The sequence below is a fragment of the Platalea leucorodia genome, assembly GCF_965183815.1.
Source record: "Platalea leucorodia genome assembly, chromosome: 15".
Lineage (NCBI taxonomy): Eukaryota > Metazoa > Chordata > Aves > Pelecaniformes > Threskiornithidae > Platalea > Platalea leucorodia.
Window position 1 is genome coordinate 1205573 of NC_138837.1, and position 26149 is coordinate 1231721.

Here is a 26149-nt window from a genome sequence, read left to right on the forward strand (position 1 = left end):
TGCCCGGCGGGGCGGGGGTTCCGGTTCCGGCGGGGCTGGTTCCGGTTCCGGCGGGGCGGGGGTTCCGGTTCCGGCGGGCGCGGGCGGGCGGCATGGCGCGCAGCACGCTCTCCTCCCGCTTCCGCCGCCTCGACATCGACCAGTACGACGAGAACCGGTTCGTGGAGGAGCCCGAGGAGGCGGCGGCGGCGGCGGCGGCCGAGCCCGACGCCGGCCCCGAGGTGGAGGCGCTGCTGAGGCGATATCCTTTGGGGCCGGGGGGGCCGGGGGGAGCGGGCGGGCCCCGCCGCCGCCTCCCGCCTCGCTGGGGCACGGCCCGGCCGCCGGCGGCGGGCCCGGCCCCGGCGCCTCCCCGCGGTGCCGGCCCTCGCCCGAGGCCGAGCGCTCGTAGCCGGGCCCCGGGCGGCGCGGGCAGGAGGGGCGGCCCGCGAAGCGCCTCGCTCCGCTCTCCCGCGCCGGGCTGGTGCGCGGCCCCGGAGCCGCGGTGCTGGTGCCAGCGCGTAGTCCGCCGCCCGTGACGATGCTCGGCGTCGTTACGCGGAGCCGCCGGCGGTGCCGGGGCTCCTGACGGAGCCGTTTGAGTCCTTGACTCCTGCGCCGCACAGGGGAGGCGCTGCGAGCTTTCCACACCGCCATGAGGAGCTCCCCCGTTAACACGAAGAACCAGGCGATGAAGGTAACGGGGCTGGGGCGCGGGCAGGGCTGCGGGCTCGGCAGCGGGCCGCCGGGGAGCCGGCGCGGCGTTACCCCAGAGCTCCCGTCAGCCGCGGCGCCGTCAGCGAGCGACGCAGCGATACGCCGTGTTGTCCGCATCGGCCGTCCCCTCGCGTTCACCCCTTCCTTCTGCTCGCTCCTGAAGCGAACGGCGGCCGCCTGCGTGGTGACAGAGAGAAGGCAGCCTGCAGCGCAGCCACCGGGCCTCGGCGCGCTCTCTCCGACACAAGCCTTGGGATCGTTTCCAGCTTTGCTGGTTCTCACGTTGTCCTCCCTTCCTTGTCTTCGCAGGAGCAGGCCCAGGGCACCATGCTTAAAGTCCTCACGTCTTTTAAAAGCAGTGAAATAGAGCAAGCGGTGAATTCCTTAGACAGAAATGGCATTGACTTGCTAATGAAGTACATTTATAAAGGATTTGAAAAGCCAACAGAAAATAGCAGCGCAATATTACTTCAGTGGCACGAAAAGGTACGTCTTTGGTGCTCTCTCGGCTCAGCCGCGCCCCGCGGGGTCCTTGTCAGCGCTTTCGCGAGAGCCCCCGCAACGATGGCGGGGGCTCCTCCCCGCAGCTGGCGTTTCCTTGTAGCTCTGGTCTCGTTGAGCGTGGGCTCGTTACGCCTTTGCCCGTCTGTCAAAGCTTGCCCTCAGCCAGGGGAGAGGCGAGACTTGCGGCAGGGCAGCGTCCACTGGAGGAAGTGTTTAACGAGTGCCGTGGCCCCGCCGAGGAGAAGGAGCTGGGGGGAGCTGGGGGCGGTGGAACGCTGCGGCTGGCAGCGCTCCTCTGTAGCCGCGGTCGGGCCGAGGGGCTGCTCGGGCTGGCGGAGGGCCAGCCGTTTCCATCAGCTGCGCGCTGGTAGCAGCATACCTGTCACAGCCGAGGAACAGCCTTTAGCAAACCTGTTTGGTTTGCACAGGAGAGGCTTTGGGGAGCTCCGGCAAGATTCCAGTGGGATGGGAAAGATTCCAGTGGGACGGGAAAGATTCCAGTGGGATGCAGAGCGGCGCTCTCGCGTTTCTGTGAAATGACCGTTGTGGAGGGCAGGATGCGCTCATCACCTGGCTGTTGAACGTCCGTGCTCTGGGACGGGGCCACTGCCCCTGCGCAAGGAATCCGGGCGAGATCTTCCCCAGCCGCAGGGCTTTCAGCCGCAGCTCTGGCTGTCGGGGCCCCTCCCAGGAAAAACGATCCCTCGGAACGGCGCCGCTCCCTGTGCCCCCAGCGGGGCTGCTGCTGACGCCGGGGGCGTTTTCACAAAGTACGGGTTTTATCGGGTTTTTCCCCGCGATACGCAAGGACAGAACTTGTGTGGCCTGACCGCAGCTGTCACGGGCTTTGCAGAACCCTGACGGGGAGGAGGAGGGGATTCCTCAGGACAGCAAAGAACATGTTTCTGCTGGAACTTTTTTCTGTTGTTGTTTCCACTGGAGACTGTTTTCAGGTAACCATGGGTGGGCGCTCCCAGCGTGCAGCCTTGCGCAACACCGCCCCGACTGGAAAGGTGACGGTGCTCAGAGCACGCAGGCACACGTAGGGCGTCTCGTCCTCTTTGTTTTGGAAGGAACGAGGCAGGTCTGAAGTGGGCCGGGCAGGGTTGAAAGCCGTGCTGGTGTGTGTTTGGTGTTTTGCACTACCGGTAAGACGTGTGGCTTGCTCAGAGAGGCGTCGGCTGCTCAGCAGCAGTTCCCGCCTGTGCTCTGGAAAAGGCCCGGCTGTCGTCCGGGTGCGTCAGGTTTGGTAACTCGGGAACATTTCCATGCGTACCACGCATGCAGGTCCTGCTCCGAGCGGACGCTCTGCATTCCTCTGTGTCCTCAGGACAGCGAGGCGTCTCACCCCGTGGATCGCTGCTCTCATTTCGTACATTGCAACGCCCGCTGCGCTGTACTTGAATTACGTCTGCAAAGTAAAGAGGCCTCATTTTAAGCAGTCAGCTTTGACATTTATTTTTTCCTAATCGCATCCATCTTCTTCTCGACTTTAGAAGGAGACGTTATGTACGTTGAGGGATGCAAATGGAACTGAAAGGAGCCCTTCCTCCTTTCCCGTTCAGGGATGTGGGAGGTGAGGCATTCTGCATCGTCAGTGACGTGCGACATCGGTATCCTCCACATCCAAAAGATGGTTTCTTAGATTTTGGAGAATGTAATTTTCTCTTCAGATTCAGTGGTGTGTGGGCTACTGAATTATTGTATTTGGTTTTGTCTGCCCTTCAGCCCCTTGGCTCTTAGGTCACACAGTACATTTATGGAATATTACTATATATGTACTGCAGTAATGTGAGTCAAAGATCGCTCTCCTCTGTATTTACAGAGGGGAAGTGAGGCACAAACTTCCCACGAGTGGAACAAGCGAGGATCTGAGTTCAGGTCTGAGCTCCCCCGTTGGCCTTTTAACTGGCGGCCGAAACCATGGGGAGCACGCGCTGCGAAGGGGAGTCAGCGGGCGCAGAAGGCGCCCCGCGGGAGGGCGAAGGCGTCAGCAGGCAGAAGGCACCGGCAGGGACCCGAAGAGGCGGAACGGCCCGAGCGCCGCGTTTCCCTGCTGGCGGCAGCCCGCGTAAAGAGCTGCGCTGCGGCCTGGGGCTGCGCGAGTGCTTTGCGCCGAGAGCCACCGCTGCCCGGCCTCGCCGGCTGGTGGGGGCAACGCGGCTTCATCATGGGAACTGCCATGGCGTCATACAGTTTAGTACCTAAATGAAACGACTTACAATGTCTTTAAGGTCTGCATGCGCTGGAGAAAACAAACATTTTCCCCAGTTAACTGTTTAAAGATTTGAGAGCAAAAAAAAGGGGCGGAATGAGGTGGAACCGCCCAAACTGCCTGTGTGCGAAAAGTACGTTTTTGGAGAAGAGCCATATACTCTTCTGTTATTAAGCACGTAATTGTTTCTTCTTTTAAGATGCGTCTTGCGTGCGACGTCGTGGCTGGCTTGCGTGAGGCAGCGACTCCGTGTAACGCCTCTCTCCTTTTCCCGTCCCCACAGGCACTAGCAGTAGGTGGACTAGGGTCCATAGTAAGAGTTCTTACAGCAAGAAAGACTGTTTAAAAGACTATTAACTTGAACCAAGACGACGATCGGTTTTGGACTCAGAAGAAGGAATCAGCCGAAATGACACTGGTCCATCTTTATTAGAGATTGCAATCTACTGAAATACTACGGAAACCTCCTCTTGGAATGCTTTTAACCTTAAAGGTGGGGGAAGAGTAAAGGTATTCCTGCATATTCCGACTATCGAGTACAGGAGCCAAGACACTCTCCTGATCCCTTCTTTACGAGGCAGAGAGAAGGCACGCTCCTGCCTCCCGTTACTGTAAGTGAACAGGTATTTTCAGATGCTGCTGTAGCGGAGCGTGGTGATACGAGATCCTGTGCGTACTGCTTACTAAGAGGCAGCTACGTCCTCGGCAGGTGCAAGAGCCTGACAGCTTACGGGCGGGAGAAGTGTTTATTAGAACGGCAGTTTTGTGCGCGTGGTCGAAGGACGAATTGGACTTTGGGGTTGGTTTCATTGTAAAGTGCCTGCTGCATCAATAAAGTTCTTGGATCACGTGAGTTAAGTAACTGATTTTTCGCTAAATCGTAAGGCTGAAGCTTATTCCAAAGCAGGCCAGCAACACAGCAGGTCTAAGCCAAGTGTCCACCTTGGCAGGAATGCTCTTAACTCCAACTATTTGCAGACTTTGTCCTCAAATCCAGCTTTGCTGGCTGTAGGAGTGAGACCAAGCTCAGCTGTTCCATCAAGGCTTCTAAGATGCAGTGAATGTAATACATAATCACCCGTGGTTTGATCTTTATATTCTTATCCATCCTAGAAAGTCAAGAAAATACTACTTTATGTATTATTGCATCCTCACCTTCTGAAGGAATCGAGTACAGGAAAATGCTCTGCCTCCTTTGAGTCGGTACGCACACGTTTTATCCTTGATTTGTCCAGACAGAAGGACACAGCTACTCGAGCCATCGCTGCCTCCAGCGTCAGCTGCAGCACCCTTGGCAAGAGCGCTGGGGCCGCACAGCGTCCCTCTGGGGCTCGCTGGCAGCGCGCCGCGCGTCTGGCGGGGCGTCTGCCGGGGGAGCGGGCTCCAAGCGAAGCAGCTGCTCAGGGAGGCCCTGCTCCGTCCAGTCGTTGTTTCCATCAGCTGCTAAAAGCGCAGCAGCAGCTGTCCCTGGTGAGAGACGATTTCAGGAGGCAGAAGCCTCATTCCTGGCCTACCTCCCTATGAGACACAGGGGCCCTAATGACATGGCTGGCACAGCCATTCTTACCCTGGGCAGGTGGGCTGTTTCATGCTTTAAAAGTAATTCTCTCAATTTTAAATAGCTATAGCATCCCAGTGGAGATAACCGGAACTACGAAGAGAAAGAAATCAAGATTAGGGTTTTGATCCAAAATGTATTGCACCACAAATTTCATAGTGTTTCATAATACAATCCATATTTACAGCATGGAAGGAAAGAAAGCCAATGGCCATAGAAAGGATTATGTATACCACTGTTTTTATACAAGGGAAAGTGCATTAGCTTTTAAATATATGTATACACACCATTCTCGCTCTGGTATCTGAAGAAAATTCAACACTTAAGAACTAGTTCTTGTGGTAAGTTGACCCTGTGTGAGCTTTGGGATCTTAAACTGAAGTTGTGTTAGTGAATATGTAATCCAAGATTTTACGTTGTCACTGTCTGTTCTAGGCTGCCTGTACTGCTTTTCTCGCTGTTCAGCAGTAACCTTTCAAGCCAGGACCAACATAACCCGGTTAGTCACTCTGCAGGCATCGGCGTGAGTGAGGGATCCTGGCCCCACAGAAACAGGCCAGGGCAGAGGGACATGGTACAGAAAAAGACCTTAGAGAAGAAAATCTTCCCAGAACCAAGGGGGTTATCCTGCCCCCGCCTTGTTTCAGTACAGGAGCAATTGATTAAACCCACTTTTTGATTGTCTGTTTTCACAGTAGAGCAGAGCTGTACTCTTCCCATAAACTTCAATGCTATTGTTAAGTGCCATGGATGAGGTTCCTGAAGACTGTGTTTGGACAAGCTTTAGTGCACTACAAAAATCCTGTTGGTTTTCTTAACTTTAAATAAATAGAGCCCAGCTGTAAGCTGAGGAGCGTCACTCGTGCCAAGGTGCTAGCTGCTGCGAGCACCCGTGTCTGGGGTACGGCCGAGTAACAAAACCGGGGAGGCCAGCCAGGCACGGATTTGCAGCACCGTGACCGCGCGTGGGAGGATACTCGCGTCTCTACCACAGCACGAGCGTGCGTGGAAGCAGGGAGCAGCTCACGTGCTGCAACTCCAGCGCTAACACCAAGGTCGTTCAGACCCCTGTTAGCAAAGTTAAAAACCTGAACGGTGACTGTATCTCCACTAGAGGACAGGTTGAATTTTCTTGAATATATTTAATAAAAGTACTGTTAGTAACACAAACCTCATCGTAAGAGAATTACCAGAATTGCAGCCTGCTCATTCAGTTCCATACATATGTAGTTTTTTGAAAATATGTCCCATTTTTAAGGAGTCAGACTTACCGCTGCTTCCCGTTTTCACCTGGATTTCGCAGTGGTGTTAAAAACTATGGGCAAAATTGTGCTTCCGCTCTGTGAGCAAAGCGCCACCTTGGTCCCCTTTTCTTAAGGGGGAGGGAAAGCAAGCTGCTGGAACCAAGATTTGTTCCTTAAGCGTTGAATTTTGCCCTCAAAACCAAAAACCTCACGAGCAGCGTTTCTTTTACCATGTAGTTAGGACACAGTTAACAGCCCACTACATGTTCATAACAGTTTTTAAGCATCAGTATTTGAAGTACAGAAAACCACAACCAAAGAGGCGGATACTGGTTATGAAGATTTGTTGCTAGCAGACTTGGAAGAAAAAAAAAAAAAAATTGAAGTGTGTAGTACTAATATTCTTCACCCTTTGTCACTAGATTATTATTAATTTTTTTTTTTTTTTTTTTTTAATAAAAGGTATTCTCAGTGTGCATTTACAATACCTGGAATTCAGCTTTAAAAATTTAAAATGGTTTACTACCCCTTCTTCCCGATGCTAACAACCTATGGTACAGGCTAATAGATTAGTTTTAAAGGCGACTGAGTATTAGGTACTATAATTAAGACCATTTTAAATATTATTTTTCTTTAAGAAAAGTAAAATCAGACAACTCTAAAGTTGTGCTCTCAAATTAAATAATCATCATCAACATGCAGCCTTCAGGACTGCAGGCCAGGATATACGCACCTTAAATTACACAGTGATATGAAAAAATGCGAACTATTAGTTATGTCAGTATAACAAGGCAAGGCAGATTTCTTTTTTGGTTAAAGCTCCCGCTCCTGTTCTTTGAAAGGCTTTTCCAACTGTCAAAAACTCAATACAGTACTGCCAACGTTTTTCTTCATTGCTTGCTTTCCGCAGCGAGGCAAGGAAGCTTTACTGTGCCTAGAGTTACTCAACTCTCGCCCTCCCTAAGGGACGCTGGAATCGCCACCGTGACAGACGCACGTGTTCGAAGCACCGGAATCAGCGAGGTTAACATTACCCTTTGGTGCCAAGAACACACGACCGATGAGCACAAGGAGCTGGCTTCCATTAAGAGACCATCGGGACAACGGTCCCCACATCCGACCCAGAGAGGTGTTTCCGTCTGTAGTGAAAATATCTCCTTGCACAGTATTAGTTTTGTAAACAGTGTCAAAAGTTCTTGTACAAAATACTGCAATGACAGTGATTAAGACACACCTGAATTAGTGTGTTCAGCGTTCTTTTCACAGAAAAAAGTGGCTAGATGCTGACTGCCCATTTTCAGGTTCCCTTAAGGCCACAGCGTCCTTGGGCTCGAGATAGACGGCCGGATGCTGCCTTTAGGAGATGGCTTGGACCCAAACCACGACATCTAGGACAGGAAAGCACAGTACACATTACGCTAGGAAGGAACTGAGGCAGCACTCGTTTACGAGCATTCGCTAGTAACCGCATAGGCAGGGACATGCAGGAGATCTCATTTTATGCAACGGAAAGAAGAGATCCAGGTGTCTAAGCCCAATGTCAAAACAACAAACCAAGAATTCAGCTTCCTGCTTTTAAACATTAGACTGCACTCCAGCAAGGAGCTGCTAGCTTCCCTCCACAGAGCGAGTCCGCTGGGCAAAACTGTGCTGTTACTCCTTCTCTGAAGCACGGGAAAGTATTTCCCTCACTGAAATGGACAATGTCCAACATGTATGTTATGTGATTAGCTAACATTATTACATTTACTATTGTAGCTAAATTTTGGAAAAGATACTTTTCATGATCTCCCAGCATCTAAGAATTTTCATTCCATCTGCTGGGAGTCCCGTTAGAGACTAACGAGTGGAACAGAACCCTTACCTTATACTCCAAAGTTTCTTTAAGCATGTTTTCTTCCTCTTGTGAAAAATTCAGTAACACAGACACAGCTTTGATTAGGTGGAATGCCTGAAAGAAACCACAGTATTTTGTTGCTTATGATGCTCTCAGGCTCTACATTCTGGACTACGGTGCAGCAGAGTTTTTCTGCAGGTTTGGTCACAGACTCCAGTCACAGCTGCGAAGAGCGGACCAGCAGCCTTCCGCTATCCCCAGTTCCAATAGCCTAGGAGGGCCTGTATCTTATTTCTTCTGTTTTGTGTTTCCTGGCTTTCTGTTCTTTAACATTGGTTTGCATGTTTTGGGGAAAGACGACAAATGGGAGCCTAGTTAGCTAGAACAGAGAAGCCTGGCTCCTGTGGCATCCTAGTTTTTTTAAACTTTGAAAAGTCGATGAAACCAGCAGGCAGGCAGGAAAGAATCATGCCGTTTTAAATATACGCTTAAGTATATTAACTCTATAGTGCTAGTATTCTAAATGGGACACACAATGCAGAGTTTGTGAGAGAGCCAAGCACTCAGGATGCCATGGAGTCACACAATTATTTCTTGATCTTACCCACTGACTTGCAAGTAAGCAAAGTATATTGTTGGCACGACTTTTTTACCTTTAACTTTTTTGACACCATGTGGAGAATGTGAAGGAGCTCCAAGTGCACAAGGAATTACCTCTTACAGATCAACAGCAAGTGGTTTATGTCTTTTTCTTGGGGTTTTTTGCCATCGTTCTTAAACGTCCAACCACTCTACTCTAATTATATACTCCAAATGCTTTTTAGAGTAGTGCAGAGGGCATGTCTTGTAGCTTCAGATCTTTAACTTGCAGACATAACTACCTCTTAAAAATTCACGTTTCCCTTTCATTTACTTCATAATAATCTGTAATTCCAAACGTATCACTGTTACCTATCTTGCTTCATTGTGCTGATCAGTCAACAGCTTTTTAACTGTACAAGTATGGCACTGGCACAGAGGAGTCCTTAGCAGGCAACAGGTGGCAGCTTCTCAAGAAAGACAGACTTAGAAAGAGAAGGTGAGCGTACATCTTTACCTCAGATTCCCGGCAGGACATGAATTTTAGTACAACGTGTTTAAGGTATTCGAAGTTTATCTCCCTTGAGTCATTTAAATCAGAGTTGTTTGTGACAGTCACAGAAGCATTAGGCACTTCAGAATTTGCTTTGTCACGTACTTCAGGTACCTCACTGTCAGGCCTTATTTTCTGAAAACAAAGAAAGAGAAGTACGTTGTAGACTGTCAGCTTGACACTGGGAGAGGATCCCGGTCCAAGACATCTAACACAGAGGGCTTGTATCCACAAGGCGGGTACAACCTGGGCATCAAGAGGACAAGTTTCTCCTCCCTCATGAGATCACAGCGGAGAAGTGTCCTCCCCCCTCCCTAGACCCCAGGACAGAAGCTAGTTACCATTAGCGTTATGTGTACAATACCCAAACCAGCAAGGAACCGGCTCCATGGCAGAAACTATCACCTGATAGTTTTATCACTAACCTGCTCTGTGCCTTCAAATGGGGGCTTTCTCCAGAACAATTTGCAAGCTCAGAACAAGAATAACACCATCACAATATTTTAAAACCTCTGTTATTTTTTTTTTAAATAGAAGAGGTTTTTTTCTTGGAGAGGAAAACTAGTCTAAGAGGGATTAAAGGGGAGCTTACCCTGGGGCAGATATTACCCCATGGTAAAACTTAGGTGAATGGCAGCTAAGCAGCAATAAAACCCCACTTGTTCACTCTACAGAAATGTATTAAATGCCCAAGATTACCAAACACAGGTTTTCTGTAGCTAAACTTCTCCGTTGCAAGGGCTGAGTGGTGATGGCTACCTGTCACACCATCCATTCAATAAATGATCCAGAATAACGTTACTTCCTTAATTTAAGGGTTCACCGATCTGCCTGCAAACACAAGGCAACTGCAGACATCCCTAGGACAAAAATGATGCTCTAGCTAGCAGTCAAGCTTTCGGAATCAGCAGTGCAAGTAACTGTCGGTAAGTGCCAGCTGAAGAGACTGAAAAAACATAACCCTTACCAACTCTTTCTGCAGGGTCTTCTTGAGCTCTGTCATTCTTTGCTGTAGCTGCTTTATCATCTGTAAGCAAAGGGTAGTGTTAACACAGTATTCATTGTCAGGACACATTGTGACCCATAGATATCTGGAAAAACCCGTGACAAACAAGTGTAATGAATGAAACAATCATTAAACAATGCTGACAGCTCTGAAGAAGCAACCCGAGTGTCCTGCCTTTCTAGCTGCACACACTAGCAGGCATGTGACAGGATACTTGGGCTTTCATGTGACAGCACAGGGGAAGTGAACTGAATTCACACAAAAGGGCTCTGCAGGGAAGCAGGAAACGGTATCATTTGGTGCATCTTTCCTCTAAAACAGGTAGGGATTCCTACAATTCTGGCTGCAGTTTTCATCCACTGTTGCTAGATCCTTGTACAATCCAGAAGAAAAAAAAAATTACTCACAGAATACTGGATTCAAACTGGATCTGCCATTTTGGTAAGCCTGTCCTTCTAAAGCTGCAGCATGGGCAGCACCTATTATTAGGCTTCCTAATTAAAAGGGGAAAGACTAACAGCTGTTTCAGTTCACCTTGTTTTTCTCAGCAATTTGCTGTTCCAGCTCTCTGTTATCCTTCTGAAGTTGAATCATGTCTGCAGCTGCTATCTCTCCATTCTGTTCCACCACACGGTTTCCTGGAGAATGTAAATATTTGTTGTTCAAGGCTCTCGTCGATTCCTCTAGTTCTGAAACCTATAAAAATGAAAAGAGTGAATTACAGAGATGTCAGGACATTTGCAGCCCATGAACACTCCACAGGGAGAAAGCTAGACTTCCTTTGGTGGTGGTTTTTGTGGGGTGGTGGTTGCTTTTTTTAAACCAGAAAGCATTAGTGGCAATCTAGTTGGCTACCTCTCTCACTGGCCCGCTTACTGCTTTTGGGTCTCTGTCTCATTGGTTTCATAATGGTTCTCTCACGATATTTTATGAGCCAAATAAAATAAGGGGCTGTCTTTCAGAAACCAGTCACAGATCTGACAGGAAACAGCTTGCTTTAGGAAGACGGGGAACAACAAATAATGGTGTCTACACTGCTGCTGTTTGAGGTCATGAGCAAGCTGCCAGCGTGAACAGCTCCAAGCACGTCTCACCCGGCACGGCAGAGCTGGGGCTCCTGCACACCCGCTGAATTTCCTGAGAAGTCTGAACAGATCAGAGTTGCAACTGCACTCACGTTTTTCTCATGTTCTCTGGCCAACAGGCACTCCTGTATCTGCAACTTCAGTTCATCAATCTCTTTTCTTGCCATTTCTTCTTTCTCCACTGCTCGGCTATTGCTTGCTTCTACGTCAGATTGCAACTGATGCATTTGCAGCAAGACAGCTTCGTGATCTGAGAAAGGAGAGACCTGCTTAGTATCAGTCTACTGAATCAAATGGGAGTTTCTAATTATTTTTCTTAAACAAAGCAAGTTACAGTGACAGTAAACCCTGACCTTTTTGCCTTGCTCTTTTGTAAAGATGGAAAGATGATGGAATTTAAGCCACCCAAGCTCACATGCATGTTTTTGAAAGGGAGCAGCCTAACTGTCAAAGTCAGTGATTTTAATACTTAACAACATAATTATCAATTATACCTGCTCTAAAAGACCCCTATCAAAAGTCTGCGTGACCTGTGCTGCGGCTGCACAGGAACACTTGGGGCTGAGCTGGGAGCACAAATGGCTAGCTGGCACAAAGGGCTACCGACACGTGGGCAGCCAACGGAATGGTGCAGCAAGAGGCTACAGTTCTGTTCTCTTTCTAAATAATGGCAAGACACAAGAGAAACACGGTGGGGTTAGGAACTGAATGAAGGTGACTGCACTTAATTTTCTGGTGTGACTGTGGAATACCAGTTTACAGCTGCTCTTTAAGAATGTAAGTGATCTTTCAAGCAAGTGCAGTTTTTAAAGTGGTGCAATGAAGTAGGAGGTTTTGATCTGTACTGTTTATTTCATGTTTTGCACAAAACAATCATTTACAAAAAGTACAGCAAGATTTGTTATTTTATGGTGTTTGAACATAAGACTGTGATTGAAAAAAGTGGTTTTGTTTTTAAGAACACAGTATAGAGACTGCCCAATTGTTACTGAAGGATGTAAGATTTTGAAAATCCTAATAGATTAGATATGGAAGAGAAATCTAGAACGATTACAATCTATCAGGCAAGCCCAGAACTAGAGACTGTACTTAGATAAAGCTGTCTGGGATACAGTAGACTCGTTTGGTCTAACCTTGACTGAGTTGGTTTAGTTCTTCCTTCTGTTTTAGAAGCATATCACATTTTTCATCAATCAGCTGGTCTTTTTCCTTCATTAAGGAAGCCAGACGTGAAACCTTCAAAGCAGGCAAACAAACAAACAGAAGTCATTAAAGATACAGAACTAGAAGAGGGCATTGAAAGATTTCAACATACCTCAGAGGTTCAGAATTAGGTTTTTTTTGTGGGAAGGACTGGAGAAGAATTCTTGTATCAGTGACAAAGGCAGTGGCTGGTACCTACAACTGGCAGGGGCTGCCTGAGCTCTGTGCTAGGCAATCCAACACCTTGAAAAAGTGGTTTGTGCAGCATCAGTGTTACAGATAATACAATGCGGATGTCTGTGGTCTGTCCAGAGACTCACAGAGGGCATTCACCTCTACGATGCTGACCTCATTAAAAAGCACCGAAGTCAATGTGCTGTAAGAGCTGAAACACACTTCGCTTCTGATAAGCTCTCTGCCACAGTTACAGATTGCCTCAGAGCCAGCAGGTGGCAGCTGTAATGAGCAGAACCAGAGATCGCCTCATACCCCTTCTACATACAGCTGGACTAACTAAGCAAGCACAGATCTACAGCAGTCCCAGAAGAATAGAGAAACCAAAAGATGGGACTAAATTCAGTCAAGCTTGCACAGTTGGCGGTTCCCAGCTTAAGCAAACACAAGCTCACATTATCCATCATGACTGTTTTTAATAAAAGAAGAGCAAAAGAAGACTACCTAGAATTTATATTTGGTTACTGGATACAACCTCCTCCCTAGGAGGAAATCTACAGTTTTAGAACTGCTGTGCTTCAGAGGAACAAAGATGTGATATAAGTGATAAGCACTGAAACAGAATGAATATGTTTCTTCAAAATAAACTGCCAACTAGCTCAGGATGGCTGGCCCGCTGGGACTACGTGCCATCTTACAGATTTAAAGGGCTCTGAAATATCAGTCAGCTTTGTTCTGAGCAGATGAATTCACCTGCTACTCCCTGGTCTTCCTCTCAGTTGTTCACATTCAACTGCCACAACTTGCCATAACTCTTGAGCCTACGAACTTATGAATATCCTGAACTTTGCAGTCAGCAGCATTTTACATTCTTCCAATGGAATAACTCACCTAAGTTGATCACATTCTTGTGCAGGCTTTTACACAGACACCCTTAAGTTTCAAGTTTCCTGAGGCAACCACTGCTGCCTTGCATGCTGAGGACATGATTCTGATTAACGTTCCTGACTGTTAGGATAATTAAGTCCAAATCTAGTCTGGTCTGTGCAGAAATATAGTCTAAATCTGGGAGCACCCAGATATATTTTAGACTGTCAGTATTAACCAACCTGCTGTTGTAATTCCTCTCTTTGTTTTCGTGTTTCTTCCAATGCTTTGGCAATTTCAACGCTGACAGTCTCTCTGCTGCTCAATTCATTCTGCAAACCAAAAAGTAATTCAGAGGTTACTCAAGACAACTAAAATCAGGTCAGTCTCTCATCTTTAAACCCAAATCCATTAGCAGCTAGAATTTATGGGTGTTCTAACACACCATGATTCATGCTTCCAAATGAGAGATAGTTTTGTTTTACTGCACTGCTGCTATCTGCACATGTAAGAGCAACACAGAACTGATGTAAGAGGCCAAACACATTCAATGCTTAAAAGATCTTCTAGCTTGTAGTCTCTGTTACAAAGAAGCAGCTCCTTCCTACAACTGATCTTTATTCCAATTGTGCATCCAAGAGTAGCTACAGAAAAAAAACTTTCAACAATCTAAAATTACAGTCAAAAGACTGAGTATAAGCTGTAAATACCTGACCAACTTAAAAATTTTTAACTTTTGTTTTGAATGCTATGAATGGAATTTTATCTTGAACTATTCTGTATTCATTACTGCTAGCAGGATTTAAAAGCTCTTCATGCCTGACAATACGGGAACGTATTATTTCTGCCTGATTTAGGCAGACCCAAGCATTCTGTTTCAGAAAAGGATCAGCCATTTGTAATGCTCCTCAAATGCGTTTCTACTGAGTATCAAAAGATGATTTACAGCTGTAATTACACACAACTTGAATGTAATGTGGCACCAAGTACTGAGAATGTAACACACTTTGCTGTTAACTGTTTCTCAAACTCGGCTCTGTATTTAAGCAACGTCACTAACCAGTCAAGCCCTTACCTTTAGCCTGTTCAATTCAGACTCTTGCTTTTTTAAAGAACTCTCATACTCTTCTCTGCTGCCATTAAGATTTTCATTTTCCTTTTCCAACTGGCTCTGTAAAATAAAGATTGCTGAAATACTAAGCACGATTATTCTAATGCTTTGTTTAAACAAGTAAACACATCCAATGCTTTGTTCATATTCAGTTTCTCAAAGTATGAGAATCTATTATAATGCTAGGAGCGCTGAGTAAGAACATTCAGACAACATGCAAGGTCTACAAGCCATGTTAAAATCATTCTGTGAAGACTCACGTGGCCCACTGAACGGTTTCTGTACTTACGATCTTCTGCTGAGTAGCTGTTTTATCAAATTCCCAAGCTGTTTCAAGAGCAGCAATTTGAGACTCCAGCCCAGTAACTTTCTGATCGTACTGATGTTTCTCACTTAAAATCTGCTGCTGTAGTTTACTTCTTTCATCCTCTAGATCAGTTTGCTTAAGAGAAATAAAGAACACTACATTAATAAAATGGGATTTTGAAGCTCTGACAAGAATCGCACACCAGTCCGTGTGACATATACTCAGACTGAAACAACACTATTCCTTTGGCAGCAGCATCACGTACTCATATACAGACAATAGTTTAGGAGAGAAACAGTAAGAAAACACTTGAGTAACAGAACAAACGCAGAGAAATGAGTCTCTCTGGGGATGCTGAAGACTGATCTGCTACTGGTCAGTGAAACATCATGCAGCATACTCACCAGCTTCTGCATCTTCAGATCCCGCTCAGCAGCTGCTTCTTCGCTCTTTTTCAATGCTTCCGTTGCAATCTGTAGTTTTTGTTCCAGTTCTCTATTCTAAAATATAACCGTACATTAAATTCCTCATCCATCGGCATCTACGTTATTAGAAAAAATGTACAGAACGTGGGATGACCCAGTAGAGGAAGGTAAGCATTAAAACCACGAAACCACATAGTTCAGAGAGACTGCCTACTTGACACATGCTGCTTTTAAAAACTCTTCACCACACCACTACCCCCCAGCAATGCCTGCACTTCAGCTATTTGTTTCTTAGGATAGGGAAGATACGCATGAAATCTCTAACTTTGTAACCTCTAGGCCCTTCTCCACCACTGAAGGTGGGGAGGTGACTAGAGACACTGATCAATCAGACTTTCCTTTCAAGACTAAATGTGACATGCAGTCTCACCTTTGGCCGAGAGCACAAGTGCAGTGAGGGGAGGCGGTACAGGGCACAGAGAGGCTGGAAACAGTGGGAATTTGGGGGCAGGAGGGGGACACGACACGGGACCAAAACAAAACTCACCTGTGTTTCCAATCGGTTCACAGTCTCAGTGTGATGTGTTCTGTCTGTTAGTAGCTGCTGCCTGGTTTCATCCAGTTTCTGGTCAAGAGTAGCTTTCTGAAGATTATATTGAGATGAAGAACAAGAGAAAGGATGAACAAAGAGATATCTAAGATTTTTTTAATTAAGATTTTCCTTTATATTTCATTAATAATGTCAAACTTAAATGGAACAGTTATTTTGATGTGCAGTACAGCTCTGCTCTTGGGAACCAGCAAGTCTGATGCTCCTGCATAGGGCTGCCATAGACCGTGTTGCCCTGAGGATGACATCATTAATATTAAGAATGGAAAATTCACTGGCATCCTGCCATGATCCAGATGTAAACTCTAATCAGCAGCCAGGTCATAATTTTCTAATCCAGGCCAAATTTAAGGGATTAAAAAAGGTTTTTTGAAAGCTTAACTTTTTCTGCATCGCAGCAAACACACAAACAAAGAAGGTAAAACATTTGCTAGTTATGGTAGTTACTTTCCAAAATGTTTTACTACCCCTACATAGACTTTAAACTGGCTTGAGTTTATTAAGCCAAGTTCATTTATCACAGCAACGCTGAGTTGATGTGTCTTGCAGGCAAGCCTGACCAAGGAGGAGCATGCCTTCCCTCATCTCCCCAGGACCCAGCTGGGGAAACACTGCTCCAAGCTGATGCTGAACAGGAGCATCAGTGCTCGAGAAGAGATCGGGAAGTAATGAGAGAAAGAGCATCGACCAAAGCAAAGTTCTTTGTTTTCAGCTGTTTCTTAACACTTCTGAGGCTCAAGCTGTCAATATATGACATTCTGTTTGTACAACTATGTGTAAAAACAGTTCCCCTCCCTGTCCCGATGCTTTGCAAGCCACGATAATAGAAGACTAAGAACAAGGAAAAGCATGCACTGTTCTCTGTAAGGATTAACCAAGAAAACTCTCAAGTTGTTCTACCTCCTGTGGGCATATTAAAAAGTTGCTCTTTTTCTTCTAAGCAGTCAGACGCATTGCCTAAACAGACAATGCAGAAAGACCAAAGACATCTGTGCGATATCTACGTAAACAAGCTCAGTGTAGCCATAAACACGCTCAGTGTAGCCACCCACACAATTCTGTCCAGCACAGACAGCGTGCCAATATACACTGAAGGGACAAATGTGCCTGCATTACATCATCATATATTCTTTCCATGTGTGATAAGTAACGTATGTCCTACAAAAATCTCACTAAGATTGCACTTTTAAGCAGTATATAAATGTATAATTACCTCCTTGAGTAGCTCCTGCACGTGTTCATCCCCTGAAAGGTTTCTTTCCAGCTTTTTTTCCAAGGAAGACACTTTCTCCTGCAGCTGTTCAGTAAGTTTATTTCTCTCGGCAAATTCAAGAGTCACCTGTGAGAACAAGAAATCACAGAAACTTTTTTGTAGCAAAGCTTTCGTCTAATCCATTGTGGTTTGACTTTTAAAAGTGCCATGAGAGAGAGAAAAGTCCTATCTGAAATGACAACATGATCCTAAACCAACTTTCTAGACACCAAATTTCAAACTCACAGCGCATTACCCAAGTGTACACCTTTACACCAACAGCAGATGCATCTGAAAACACTTAACCTTTTGCTTGTGTTGTTCATATTCCGCCTTCAGAGATTCATGCTCCACCTGTAACATTTCCAGTCTCTTCTCACAACCAGAACCAGCAACTCGAGCCTAAAAATTTTGAGAAATTACTTGCTTTGAAACTTAGATTTCCAAAAAACACATAACTGATATCTAATCTAACTTCTGCAGACAAGGAGCTCTTTGAATCAAATCTCACTTAACTCAAACTTACATTTTGCAAGTCTACAGAAAGCTGCTGAATGACAGTTTGTAGCTCCTGTTCTCTTAACTTCAGAGCAGTGATCTTATTTTCTGCATTTGTCTCAGCTGTCATTAGTTCATCTCTAAACAGAAAGAGAATAAAAAAAAAAGTGACATACTGTTCCAGAAAAATAATCTTTAGCAGATAATTCTGCTTCTTATGAAAATGGAATACGCAACATCAACAAGATTTTCTTGTCCTAAAACCAGCCACTACTTGATTATACATTTTCAAAAAAAATTTACAGTTAAGCATTCAAACTATGAAAAAGAGAAATCATAACAGGCTTACAAAACCCTAAACAAGTACTACTTTAATTGGCTTGAAAAGAAATATAAACTTGGCATTTACATCCACATCAGCACACCAGAAGCAATTCTCCAGTCAGCTCACTACATACAGAAACTCTTCCAAAAAGACAGAACTGGGCACAAAGTAAAAGTACAGGGGAACTGCATGCACTGCTCCTCATGAAACACCACATCCGTACCTCTGGGCCTCCAGCTCCAAGAACTGCTGCTGCAACTCTTGAAGATCTTTCCTTAGGCCTGATGACTCGCTGCTTGCATCCTGAAGCACCTCCTTAGTGCGCGTTAGTTCTCGAGTGCACGCCTCTAGTTCCTGCTCTGTTTTGCTCAGAGATTCTTCCTTTTTCAAAAGCTGAATATTAGAACGTTATCTTTGACAATACAGATGACCTGGTAATACTGATAAAGTCTTTCCATTGAAACTCATCTTTTTTTATTAAGTTATGAGCTGAATTAAATGAAATAATAAATTAGTCCCAGAAAAGTCACTGCTGAACTAAATTATGTAATATTGTATGCATGTACCTACTGTTAGGACTTTGACACTGACCGAGGCTGTATACAAGCATTAAGGCTAAAAAAATTAAGGCAGAGCTACCATTAACTCGGTATTCTAGCAGAAATTTTAGGAAAGAAAAAAAAAAAGTTTAAAAGAATCTTACCATGTGCTTAACTTTGGCAATTTCCTGCTGCTGAAAGCCCTCCAGTTCATCAATTGCATCTCTTTTTTGAAAAAGGTTCAAACTCTGCTCCCTCATTTCTTGTAACTGTGTTTCAAGCATTTTTTTTTCCTGATAAACCAACAAAACCAAAATGAATCCAAGAATGTCTGTACGCTCATTTCAAGTCAATGGGAGTTTAGTTAAACTCTCTGGGAAAGGAATCTTGTCTTGCAGCCATAAGGCTCTCTGACGGTGCTACACGTAGAACTAGCAGCTCTTCCACATTCATGTCACAGTAGGCAATGTGCAGCAAATTACCAAACTTCAAAAATCTCAAAAAAAATCCATATTCATTACAATGCAGCCAATGATCACCCAACTGAACTCTTAAAAATGGACAGCAAATAGTAGCATGTTTAAAGTCTTCGTAATCAGAGATACTTTAAAATAGACTAAGCTAAACAGCTGGAACAACTACAAGATTGAAATCCTGTATTAAAAAAATCCCTACCAAATAGTTTCATTTATTTTTGAAACAGATGACCTACTGCAAGACCTCAGGCGAAGCCACTACCTCCTTCTGCATCCCAGCTGCCTCCTCTGTAATAACCGAAACTATCGTTCCACCTTACAGAAGTACATCTTTCTCATCGTAACCCACCATTCTTTACTTCCCCACTGAAAAATAATTCCAGAAATATCTCCTGAAGCATTTGGGCTGGTAACGAAGGCAAATCTCTGGCCTCTCCCACTGAACGAAGATCAAATAATAAAAAGGGCTGAACAGAGTTGAGCTGTAGGAAGTGTGCACGCTGGTGTTTACAAATACACAGACACACCAAAACACCCAAACCAAAACAAAAAAACAAACCACCAAAGGTTATTTACCTTTTCAACTTGACCCAGTTTTTCCATCCACTCCTGAACAAGAAAGAAAGGAAGAAAAAAAAAAAAATCAAAATAAATTTGTAGACTTTCAAGGACAGCAATTATGGTTAAAAAAAAAAAAAGAGAAGAATTTGTATTGTTAACAGAGATACTAAGTTGTGGTAATGATTAAAAAAAATCATCAGCAAAAGAAAAGTAACAGCTAGTGTTTTAATATATAAAGGCTAAGGAATCATTTATGCTACACAAATACATAAGCTTTATGCAAGTAAAATAAAAGTGTCAACAGGTCTACTGCAATTGAATCTTAACCAGACATGAGGCAAGCTTAACCTTTCATTAGAAATTATTGCGGGCTCTTATTAAATACAGTAAGAACAGTCAGAACAATGACAAGTCCTACACCATTTCTGGCAGTTTAACTTAATACTCCCTTCTTTCCTCAACGTTGGCACGCTAAGCAAATACAATGCAGAACAACTATTTTAACTAACGGCGACACCTGCTTAAAACATCAAGGTCATGCACTCAAATCTCACAGACAGACAAAAGCTGAGCTGTTCAAGCTCTGTTACCTGGTCCTTTTTTTCTAAGGCCAAAGCCATTCCTTCAGCCATCTTGGCTCGACTAGCCTGGTGGGCTTCATTCTGCTCCTGAAACTTCCTCATGGAGGCTATCAACAGAGAATCACCAGCTGTATTAAAAACTCATCTTTTAAAATTGCTTCTCAATTTTCTGTAAGTTATTTATAACTTTACAGAGCTGCTTCTGCAAGTAATTAGCCCCATCTTGACTCTCTAGCACTAACGCTGTGCCACTTATTACCTCATACTGCTTGCACGTTGGACAAACGCCAGAAATAACAGAAGATAGCAGTGCTGTTCCTCACTGCATTATAACAAAGTTAGAGGTTTCAAAAAGTCTTTCCTGCATGTTAGCCCTTAATTTTGCAAAAGGAGTAAAATAACAACTTTGTTCAACAGCCGACACACTACTGCTGCTTTTTATGCTGTAAATAAGGCAAAAACCTGTGTTCTATTTCTTCGCAACCTAGAGGTGCACAGTTTGAAAGCAAATGATTAAAACATCTGTACCTCAAATGCGTTTCCTTCCAACAATAACAGTTTTCAACTTTAAAAAAGAAAAAAAGGAAAAAGAAAAGTACGTACAATCCTGATGCTTTTCTAATGCATTTTCAAGCTTCTCTTTTATCTTCTGCAAGTTTCGGATCTGATCAGCATAATCTTGTGTGAGGAAGGAGAAGCACAGACCAGGAATGAACAGACATTGGGGAAGGAAATATTAAAAAAAAAAAAAAAAAGAAAAAAAAAGAAAAAAGGATGAGTGGAAAATGACGATGATTTTCTCAACCAGAAAATCATTCCTGCTAAGGAAAACTTGGGTGACCATAACAATGAACACAAGCAAATAGTTCTGCACTGTCCATCGGGTGCATGGTTGGTACAAACAGGAGGACCTGGCCCAGGCGTGCTAGTTACACACAGAAGGGCAGTGCCAGAGAATGAAGAACTATCCCCACTTTTGACTCCATTCAAGAACAGGGATCATTTAACTCTGTTTAGGAAAGGTCTCTCTCGTTGGAGGACGGGAGGATGGGGCAATTCACAGCCGCTTGCATCCTCGTTCCATACTGCTCCTTGTTCAAGCCACGCAGTATTTCTGAGGCTGCGCCCTGACTGGTGGTCCCGCACGGGTAACGAACTCGCGCTCTCACCACTACCGTGCCTACCGAGCCGAGCTGACAAGGCAGGCAGTTTTAAAAAACAAAACACACACACACACCTTGGAGAAGTTAAGGATTTACTTACTGATCGGGCTGCTTGTACGAGTCTGTTGGTACCTAGCGCCTCCCTCTCTCGTACTAAGCCCCGACCAGCACTTTTAAGTTTACCTTATGCAAACAGGTGAACACTTTCCCCTTTCAAATTGCAATGGGAAATAATCTTTGAATCCTCTATTTTCTTGAACTGAACAGGAGCCTGATAAGCCTCCTGAATAAATTAAAATAATCCTGAGGTGGCCGTAACCTCTCCTTTTTATCTTAGAAAAAAGCCTCAAGACTGTTCTATGTGAATTCCTTTGCTTTTTCTTCATTTCAAAGTTCACTTCTTTAAGAATGACACTGTGTTACTGTCAACATCAGAAAGCTTAGATCCTAAGAGAAACAAACCATTATGTACACAGAATAAGTAAAATAAAAGTGGGGAAAGACACTGTTTGAAGCATGGGGACAGAAAGCCATCCCAGCTGCTCAAAACAATCACATAAATGTGTCGTGAAACCAGCAGAAAAGAGTCAGTCGTCTTTATAAAAAATCAGTTCTGTTGGATGCTACCTAGATGACAATCAACAGGGTTGTTACAAATCCATTTTCAAAAAATGCTAAACCCAGGTATTTTTAATAAATGAAAACACTTAAGTTCAAAGGAAAATATTTCCTAAAGTAATATGTAATCAAGACACATACCAGACAGCTTGACCTCCAGTTTTCTTATTTGTTCATTTCTTCTGAACAACTGGGATGAAAGATCCTCTCTAGAGCTGCTTCCATCAGAAGCCTTGGTAGAAAAACAATACTCACGTAACTTACAAAATTTAGAAAAAGTGATCCTGCCATATACTAACTCTATGATAATACACACTATCCCACCTAGGAATAACGCGCCAGTTTTTCACATGAAGGGGAAAGTTGTACTAGCACAGCAGAATGCGTAAAAAATGCTGAAGAAGAAAAACAGTAAGGGCTTAAATAGTCAGCTCTGCAACGCTGGCCCGTTCCATGAAATACAATGCTTTTAAAAGAAGCTATAGCTGAAAACTCTTTGTTCAAACTGATCGCTGAGGACACAGCATAATAGAACAACTAAGGGGGGGGAAAAAAAAATCAGGCTTTACAGTACAGGTTTCAGGATGGGTCAAAGCGAAAGTCTTTTGGAAAACTAAGTAAGCAGAAAAGAAACAGTAACGCTCTTCGCGTGGGATAAGCTCGCTTAAGCACTAACACAGTAGTCTTCCCACGCAATGGTCTCTCCGTGCAAAATCCACTGCATAACTGACTTATGATTTTCTATGGGTCTTGTTGCTCCATAAAAATCAATATTAAGAACAGGTAAATGAGTACTGCTGAAACAACTAATTCTTAGAGGTTTTCTGAAAACCACTCAAGACTCCAGCTACCCTCATTATTTGTTTTCTGTTCTCTAAACTCACAAGAGGGTCCATAAAATTTCTACGTGACAATTTGCTAAGTGCAAAAAAATTTCAGAGAAACACAAGACTTAATATATTTCCACTGTAAAATGTATTTAAACATTAGGAGTTCCAACTTCCTGCTTAACAGAACTGGAATTTCAGCCGAGCTTCAGAAAAAATGAGTTAAAATTCAACCCTGTAAATAACTTCTCCTTTTTGCAAACAGCAAAACAGAATCATAGAGTGGCGTGCTGCAATACAGCGGGTACTGTTGGCTCCAACAGCGGAGCGACAGCGTGTCTTAATCCGGGTTTTGAAAAATACAATAGCCATCAAGGGGCAGAGGTGCCAGAGCATTACAGGGTTTCATTTAACCCATAGGCTCCTGGAATGGTACAGCTTGCTTAAGCAACGCTTTATAAGGAAAGAGCGTTTAAACCAGACATTGGAGGAACTACAACAGTTCTGAGCGCAGCAAAATGGAATACACGTTGCATAAACGATCTGCTCAAGTAGGAAGAGTAACAGGAAGCCAAGAGGCAAACGCAGGTCCATAGCAAGATCACAGCTAACCAGTATCTACCTTGTGTTCCTACTGCTTCAGTAATTAACTTTACAAATAGGTATCTTACACATTACTAGAATTTTATGTCTGTTTAACGATGTTCTGTGTTGAGACAGCTTTGTAACTCACATTTACATGGGAATACAAGCCTCCTAGTAACCACTATGGATAACATACACACATTTTCCCTTCGGTATTTAAGTTTATTCAAACTAACGATTCATTTATGCATTAAGACGTACAAAGACAGTGCAATACGCATTCAATTCATATACTAGACTTAAAATGGTTTTCTGTAAAGCTGTAATAGAAAAGCTGCAAGAAACCTCAAAGTTCCAAGCAAGGGGTAACTTACAAAGTCATCTCCGGAGTCCGCTCCCACGGACGTAATCGACTCCTTGCTGACAGAGCGGGGTATCCTGGCAGCTCCTCCCGGTCTGGGCGCAATAGCTGCCTCTTCTGCTATCTTCTTCTTCAATTTTGCAAACATTTTACTGCTCTGTTGCACTGAAATAGCCAGGTACTTTGAAAAGCCACTACCTCCAATATGGTTAATATACTGACGCTCTGTTTAAAGCTTCCAGATGCCGACATTTAATTTTGCGCCTCATCCACTCAGTTCTATTGCATTTCTAGTTCCATTAAAGCCTTCATAGACTAACAGCACCTGCAAATTAACGAGATACGGTTTCCGCACTAAAAATTTCTACTCGTATTAAGCATTTGAAGATAACGAAATGCCTTTTAATAGCCCACCTGTTATAACTCGCTGAGAAGAAAGTCACCCAGCGCAGAACCCTTTACAGAAGCAAACCCCAAGCCAACCCACACGGTGACAGCGGGGCTGGCCCCGCCGGGACGGGCAGCGGCCGGCGGCCCTTGCGGGAGCGCTGCGGGCGGCCCTCCGCACTCGGCCCCCGCCCAAAGGCGAGGCCGGTCCCCGGCAGGCCGGTCCGCGGCGGCTGCTCCCTGCTCCGAGGCAGCCGAGGCCCCGCCGCCGCTCAGCCCCGGCCCCCGGCCGAGCGCTGCGCCCCGGCCCGGCCCCCCCGCCCCGGTTCCCCAGCCCGGCTCCGCGGCCCGTCCCGCCCCGCCCCGCCGGCTCCCTCACGCCCTCACCGCCCATGGCCCGGCCTCGCCGCCGCCGGGACCCGGGGCCGCCGCCGCCGCTTCCCCTGGCGACGCTGACCCGGAAGCGCCGCGCGGGCCGGAAGCGCCGCGCGGGCCGGTGCGCAGGCGCGGAGGGGGGGGGGGGGCGATCCCCGGCCCCGGCCCCGGCCCCGGCCCCGCTCGGCCCGGCCCGGCCCAGCCCCGCTCGGCCCGGCCCGGCCCGTCCCGCCCCAGCCGCCTCGTTCCAAGCGCTTGCCACAGTTCATTAACACAGAGCCCGGCCCGTGCGGCAGCGGCCACCGCGCACAGCTGAGGGGACGCGGGGGCGGCAGCGGGACGGCGGGCGGCCGCCGGCGGCGACAGAAGCGTACAGAAACCGGCTCGAAAGTCACTGAAAAAGGCTTAAAACGTGGTAACGGCAGCAGCAAGCAGGCCTTGCGTTTGGTTTTATTACTAACACAAACCGGGGCGGAAGGCGAGGGGCTCGGCTCTGAGGCGGAGCGACAGCGGCCCGCGCCTTCCTCTCGGCTTTTGCTTCCCCCCGAAGTTCCCAGCAGCAATACAAACACGCTGCTTTCCTCCCAGAGACACCAAGGACAACGGCAGAATACTTTCGGGAATTACATTGCTTTGGCGATTTACGGATCCCTTGCAAAAAAAGGCTTTTTTGCTCCAAAAAAGTTTATTTATATCTCTCTATATATTTTAAGTAAAATATCGGTTTTTACCAAAATATGATATACAGGCACATGGCTGTAAAATAACTTTAAACCAATTCACTATAAAATTACTTTCGGTAATAAATCATCTGATTCTCAGAGAGGCAAAAGGCTCCTTTGCCCCCCGCAGCCTGGGGACTGCACAACTCCCGCTCCCGCCCGCCGTCCCTCGCTCGGCCGGGGCCGGGGCAGAAGCAGCTTGTGCTTTTTAGCCTGCCCGAGGCGGAATCCCGCTCCTAAGAAGTCACTTACAGCTGAGAAGTGGTAATAAACACATGCCGAAAGAAACCTGCAGAGGCAATGGGGCAGATACTCACAACGGGCTTTTACTCTTGAAGGAGCAGCTGCGTTATTAGACCTGGTCCGATCCGCGCTGCTCAGGGGGCTCCTCTGGGCCAGCGCGGTGCACCGAAGTCTGCTCTCAATGCGAACGAAACCAGGATCTAAGAGCAAAACATCTGTGCGTGCGTCTGGGCAGCTGGCACATTAATAAGTCAATAGGAACGCAGAGATACTCCTTAATCCCCCAAAATATCTGTCAAATTCAGAAATCTTGAACTAAATCTCCCCTGTTTGGGGGGGGGGGGGGGGGGGGGAAGTAGCTTACTTTCACTCGTAAATATAAAGCAGATACGTGTGTCTGATGTGTTCCTCCCCTGCTCTATTTGTGGACATCCAGCTCTTCAAAGCACTTGCAATACATTTGGTCACAGAAACAGTACTGCTCCAGAAGTCAAAGATATTAAAGATGTAAGAGAGCCGCCTCAGGAGTGTATAATCTCCGCTCTGGAGACTTGTGCCGCTGTCCTCTGCGCCAGCGTCCCTCACAGAGGCTGACTGCAGCTGGTCTAACGTTACCGAGTTGCAGAGAGCAGCTTTCAGCTCTATTAGATTTGCTTTCCCTT

At 45.8% G+C, this 26149-nt stretch overlaps 2 protein-coding genes across 8 annotated transcripts; one reads left to right on the top strand and one right to left on the bottom strand.

Moving 5' to 3' along the window:
- Positions 1-75: 75 nt before the first annotated feature.
- Positions 76-3828, top strand: ARPC5L (actin related protein 2/3 complex subunit 5 like). The gene is made up of 4 exons (XM_082327647.1): positions 76-241; positions 604-676; positions 1006-1182; positions 3699-3828. The coding sequence occupies exons 1-4, from the start codon at positions 93-95 to the stop codon at positions 3759-3761; spliced, it is 462 nt and encodes a 153-aa protein (XP_082183773.1). The 5' UTR covers positions 76-92; the 3' UTR covers positions 3762-3828.
- On the bottom strand, positions 1783-24604 carry GOLGA1 (golgin A1). Of its 7 annotated transcripts, none has more exons than XR_014229849.1 (24): positions 24535-24598; positions 23774-23925; positions 22129-22219; positions 20810-20884; positions 20216-20313; positions 19641-19673; positions 18753-18881; positions 18273-18442; positions 17753-17864; positions 17533-17628; positions 17188-17313; positions 15912-16007; positions 15344-15439; positions 14922-15074; positions 14597-14692; positions 13764-13853; positions 12411-12513; positions 11370-11527; positions 10727-10888; positions 10154-10213; positions 9151-9321; positions 8082-8168; positions 7452-7605; positions 1783-4524 (listed from the first exon to the last, which is right to left on the bottom strand). XR_014229849.1 is itself a non-coding variant. In XM_082327642.1 (23 exons), exons 2-23 carry the CDS (start codon positions 23906-23908, stop codon positions 7525-7527), a joined length of 2418 nt encoding a protein of 805 aa, XP_082183768.1. In that variant the 5' UTR covers positions 23909-24085; positions 24535-24604; the 3' UTR covers positions 5003-7524. The 7 variants fall into 7 exon arrangements, 2 of the variants coding, with proteins under 2 accessions (XP_082183768.1, XP_082183767.1); XR_014229850.1 differs by having other exon boundaries at positions 1783-4882; positions 4983-7605; XR_014229851.1 differs by lacking the exon at positions 1783-4524 and adding an exon at positions 5001-5066 and having other exon boundaries at positions 6245-7605.
- Between the last annotated feature and the right edge of the window lie 1545 nt (positions 24605-26149).

Excerpts from the sequence above, each read along its gene's own strand:
- GOLGA1 (XM_082327641.1), bottom strand. Across the intron at positions 20,885-22,128 it reads ACTGGAGGTCAAGCTGTCTG|ATTATGCTGATCAGATCCGA; the intron begins GTATGTGTCTTG and ends TCCTCACACAAG. Across the intron at positions 18,882-19,640 it reads AACTGGGTCAAGTTGAAAAG|GAAAAAAAAATGCTTGAAAC; the intron begins GTAAATAACCTT and ends TTGGTTTATCAG.
- ARPC5L (XM_082327647.1), top strand. The coding sequence starts at position 93 with ATGGCGCGCAGCACGCTCTCCTCCCGCTTCCGCCGCCTCGACATCGAC. Across the intron at positions 242-603 it reads GTGGAGGCGCTGCTGAGGCG|AGGGGAGGCGCTGCGAGCTT; the intron begins ATATCCTTTGGG and ends CCTGCGCCGCAC. Across the intron at positions 1,183-3,698 it reads TACTTCAGTGGCACGAAAAG|GCACTAGCAGTAGGTGGACT; the intron begins GTACGTCTTTGG and ends CCGTCCCCACAG.